The sequence below is a fragment of the Pristiophorus japonicus genome, chromosome 18, assembly GCF_044704955.1.
Source record: "Pristiophorus japonicus isolate sPriJap1 chromosome 18, sPriJap1.hap1, whole genome shotgun sequence".
NCBI lineage: Eukaryota > Metazoa > Chordata > Chondrichthyes > Pristiophoridae > Pristiophorus > Pristiophorus japonicus.
The window spans coordinates 108,976,726-108,981,801 of record NC_091994.1 but is presented as its reverse complement, the minus strand read 5'-3'; the positions used below and the strand labels follow the sequence as shown (position 1 = coordinate 108,981,801).

At 43.2% G+C, this 5,076-nt stretch overlaps 1 protein-coding gene across 1 annotated transcript; it reads right to left on the bottom strand.

The window, feature by feature from the left end:
• Window positions 1-1,386: 1,386 nt before the first annotated feature.
• Window positions 1,387-2,235, bottom strand: foxl2l (forkhead box L2-like). The gene has a single exon (XM_070861043.1). It carries the CDS (start codon window positions 2,233-2,235, stop codon window positions 1,387-1,389), a length of 849 nt encoding a protein of 282 aa, XP_070717144.1.
• Window positions 2,236-5,076: the final 2,841 nt, after the last annotated feature.

Here is a 5,076-nt window from a genome sequence, read left to right as displayed (position 1 = left end):
CGGAGCAGGCTCGAGGGGTCGTATAGCCGATTCCTCCTCCTATTTCTTATGTTAGTTTCTTAACCGATAAGGGGATAAGGGGTTATGGGGAGTGGGCAGGGAAGTGGACCTGAGTCCATGATCGGATCAGCCATGATCTTATTAAATGGTGGAGCATGCTCGAGGGGTCGTATGGCCTACTCCTGCTCCTTTTTCTTATATTCTTATGTATGTAACGAGTTCGATGTTAAACTTATAAAAACTTATTTAAGTCACACGAAGTGATAATTATTTATGAAAATGTATTACTCGGTATATGCAAGAGGCATACAAATGCGTTTATATTTTACTGTCCTCTCTGTAACTTGAACCTCTTCCAAAGATTTTGTTGGGTCAATTCTGCATTGAATTTTAGTTTTGATGAACAGATTCTCACAGGACTATAAAACACTTGTGGGTTTCCGCTTCCCTCGACTACTAAAATTCAACAATGGTCCAATTTGTATAAAGCTTTTGCAAACAGTTCTACGAACAGACTGCCTAGTTTAACAATCAATGTCACAATTTGACAGCTATTTCGAATTACTATATTTTCTATCATTTGTTGACATACAAGGACCTCCATGGTTACGGGACGTCAGAAATCTATTTATTTTCCTGTTTTAAATTACCTTTCACTTGAATTTTTTTTTGACTTATGGTTTAGATTTTATACAAGACTCGGTAAAAATAAAACTCCAAATTCTCGACATTTTTTGAGACAAAGAATTAGTTTTAACACAAATGAACGAGCTGTACTTAGAACCGTAGGTTGCCTGCTAACTATTGGAAGAATATAAGTAGGTAGTTGCTGCTTTCAACAGCGACTAGTATTGAAGTTAGTGACACTAGGATTCTTGAAAAAACATTTATTTTGACAAAATAATACACAAAAGTGCTATGCATCGACACTTGACATTGGTCCCAAACCTTCATCTGTTAGAACGTCGATAACGTTTTTAACATTGGATCTTACTGTTTTCCAAAAAAAAAACATTTTTGCCGAACATTGTATTACTAAAGACAAACAGCTCAAAATTCACAAATTAAAGTACAACACACGGTCAAACATTTTTAAGCACTATTTATGTAAATAAACCCTGTTAACAATTTCAAATAACAAACGCTCCTCTTTTCCCCCCCAAACAGTCCATTTCTTTCTGCAATCGCAAAGTTTTCGGCGCCCATTTGTTACCGAAATCTTTCACAACCCATGATGGGTCCATTTAATTTTCCAGCAAATGCGCCTTTAGTTTTTGCAAACCAGGAAAAAGAACAATTCAAGCTTTCATTTTATTTTTTGGCACTTTCAAAGAAAACGTCTTACCACCGTCAGTGATGATATGTATTTTAAATGTCTTGGGAAAGTTACATATCCATTCTGGTGGTCATAGGTCCGTATTCCCAATAGGAGCAATGCACCACTGGCACCTCTGGTTGCCGTGCGCAGGAGAGCTGGTAGCCGGGGCTCGGTGCGTGAGTCCCCGGGCTCATCTGCTGATTCATGCCGGCGTAGGGGCTGGCGGGTCCCGGCACCAAGGGCAAGCTCTGCATTCGAGAATAAGGGGCGTAAGACGAGGCTAGTCCGTTCATGGGGACCGGGCTGACGTTGCCGCTGGCCGCCTGGCAGGACGGGTGGTAAGCCATCGAGGAGTTGGACTGTCCTTGGCCCATTGACCAGGAGTTGGTCGCAAAGGGGGACTGCAGATACTTGGGCGTCTGGTAGTAAAAGGGATCCGAATAATTCACGCACGGTTTTCCAGGCAGAAACGGAGACGAAGACGGTCTGTACGGCCTCTTGACCCTCCTTCTCCTCCTGTAATTCCCTTTATCAAACATGTCTTCAAAGGCTGGGTCCAATGTCCAGTAATTCCCCTTTCTCTCTCCTCCGCCTTCCCTGGGAACTTTAACAAAACACTCGTTCAAGCTGAGGTTGTGCCTGATGCTATTCTGCCACCCTTTCTTATTTTTTTCATAGTAAGGAAATTTGGCGACGATATATTGGTAGATACCATTGAGGGTGAGCCTCTTCTCCTGGCTCTCCTTGATTGCCATGGCTATCAAGGCCACGTAAGAATACGGGGGCTTCTGAGAGAGGTCGACCTTCTCCAGGGACTCCTTGCCCACAGCCTTGTCCAATATTGATTCGTCTCTAACGGATGAATCGTCGCTGATCCCTTCCGGATCATATCTCTCCTTATCGTGAAAAGTTTCCATCCCTTTTTAGCACCAAATCAGATGGGGCTGGAACTGTAGGAATCCAGAGGAATTGGATTGTCTTCCTGATCTGCGCGGAACTCTGCCCTGTTCTGAAAAGCTCTCAGCTCCAGAGTCCTCACTCCTCCCACTCAGCTCTCAATGGCTGATCACCAACTCATTTAAATAGGACCAATGATAATTTTGTGTCAGGGTTACTCCGAGGTCAAATTAACCCAGAGTTGAGATTATGTTATCATTCACCCCACCTCCTACTTATAAACGCGCGAGAAAAAAAGAGGACGAGTTAAACTGGATAAAGTTTAATGGGTTGAAGTCATTTATTATGATGTGATACATGTCTGTCAGCACCTTGTTCAGGTGCAAAGAAACTTGCCTCAATATCTATTTTAACACGATTAAAAAGAAACACTACACAACGTTACCTTATAATCCCCAAATCAGCCTTTGAGCCATTTACACACCCTCTACAAATACACTGCAAGATCCGACTTAGCCTGTTCGACGTGCAGTGAATTTCCTTAAACGTTCACACGAGGGCTAAAATTAGGAATAGCAACAGGATAAGTTTTATTCCAGTTCGAGTCACAGCACACCCTGGATTCACTGGAAGTTTTAATCTTTACAATTTACTAAATTAAATGGGGACTGCGTTATACACGGCGACACGAATATACACCGAATTATATTTGGATATGTAAATGCATCTGTCAGTGGACCATGGCACTGTTACACAGAAACGAAACGAACTCGCTTGGCACAGAAAAAAAAAGCAAATCATCTTTCTCGGAATTTTCTGCTTTGAGGGAGCCATGGTGTCACACATGTGCATGTAAATCCGTGCACATTTTAAAAGTGCTCCCACACACAAACCGGATTAATGAGTCACCAGTTCAGGCGCTGACAACTTGAATTTCTGGCTCCTTCAATTGGCGAGAGGGTGAGAGAGAGCTGGAGTTGGCGGAGCGACATCTTCTGCTTGCAACGAACCAGACACGGGTGTCAACAATCGCTGCCTCTCTTAGATCGTCTTGGCAAAGGGGGGATTAGCATGGGCACTGCAATGCACCTTTTACATTCAAAACTTTTGAAATTCATTAAAGCTATTGATATTTATTGGCGAAATAGTCTAACGTCTCCAGGAGGCGAGACTGCACCTGTCACTAATTATAGTGGTTTGGTTTCTAATTAATAGTCTTTCTCTCTCCACCTTTGTAGTTTCTTGGCTTCAATGTTGGGATTCCACTTCCTGGATTCCCCGATGATTAACACGGTATACATGCTCAATAACAATGTTCTCAAATTCCCAAGCGATTAACTGTTGAAGCAAAGAGAGAGGATGATACAATTCTAACGAAAGGTCATCAACCTGAAACGTTTACTCTGTTTCTCTCTCCACAGACACTGCCTGACCTGCTAGGTATTTCCAGTATTCTCTGTTTTTATTAAAGAATGACATCCGGATTTCAAGGGTTAAGTTATGAGGAGAGATTGCACAAACTAGGGTTGTATTCCCTGGAATTTAGAAGGTTAAGGCGTGATCTGATCGAAGTTTTCAAGATATTAAGGGGAACAGAGAGGGTAGATAGAGAGAGACTATTCCTGCAGGTTGGGGATTCTAGGACTCATAGTCTAAAAATTAGAGTCAGACCTTTCAGGAGTGAAATTAAGAAACACTTCTACACACAAAGGGTGGTAGAAGTTTGGAACTCTCTTCCGCAAACAGCAATTGATACTAGATCAATTGTTAATTTTAAATCAGATTTGATATACTTTAATTGAAGGTATTAAGGGATATGGGACAAAGGCAGGTATATGGAGTTAGGTCGCAGATCAGCCATGATCTCATTGAATGGTGGAACAGGCTCGAGGGGCTGAATGGTCTCCTGTTCCTAGATGTCTGTGCTACAGCTAAGGTCACAAATAAATTGGGATGTGCTAAAAATAACATTGAAGCAACCAACCAGTTTACATCACCGTTAACAGTAAACTGCGTATATGCCAATAAAGAAAGCCACAGGGTGCAAATACTACATTCGTCGGGATCTGGGTAACATCAGATTGAATAACAAATTTGAACGACTTCAGACTCTGGGATCTGGGGTGTGAAGTCTGCCCAGATTTGCAGGTCAGCGCCGTCATGTATCCAGACATGTTTACTGCTTGTACTATTACATATGATGTGCCACCAGAGGGCACTGCAGTGGGAGACTTGTAGGTTACCTGTACAGGTGGGCCAGGCCTAGTATAAAAGGCAGGCCACCAGGTGTGATCCTCACTCTGGAGTTACAGTAAATGGACTAAGGTCACTACAGTTCAAGTACAACACATTGCCTCGTGGAGTCATTATCAGAGCATCCAAAGACATAACAATTGGCGATGAGATTACAGAATTTCATGCGAAAATAGCTACCCTTGGTACGTTGCAGCAGTTCGCCGATGATGATTGGGACGCCTTTGTGGGGAGGCTCGACCATTTCTTCACAGCAAACGACCTGGCAGGCGACAATCCGGCCACACTGGTTGATAAGCGCAGAGCTATCCTGCTAACTAGTTGTTAGCATCTATGGCCTCGTCAGGGACTTGCTGGCACCAGCGAAGACAACTACCAAGACGTACGAGGAGCTTGTAACGCTGATTCAAGAACAACTCAAGCCCAAAAAGAGCATCCCCACAGCCAGAAACTGGTTTTATACCCACCGATGGCCCGAAGATCAGGAAATCGTGAAATATGCTGCAGACCTCAGGAGGCTGGCGGCACCATGTGATTTCGGCAACCACCTCACCGAAGCAATGCGGGATATCTTTGTCATCGGAATCGGCTACAAGGGCCTTCTTCAC

Bases quoted from the DNA above. Each gene is read 5' to 3' on its own strand.
- foxl2l (XM_070861043.1), bottom strand. From the start codon at position 2,235: ATGGAAACTTTTCACGATAAGGAGAGATATGATCCGGAAGGGATCAGC.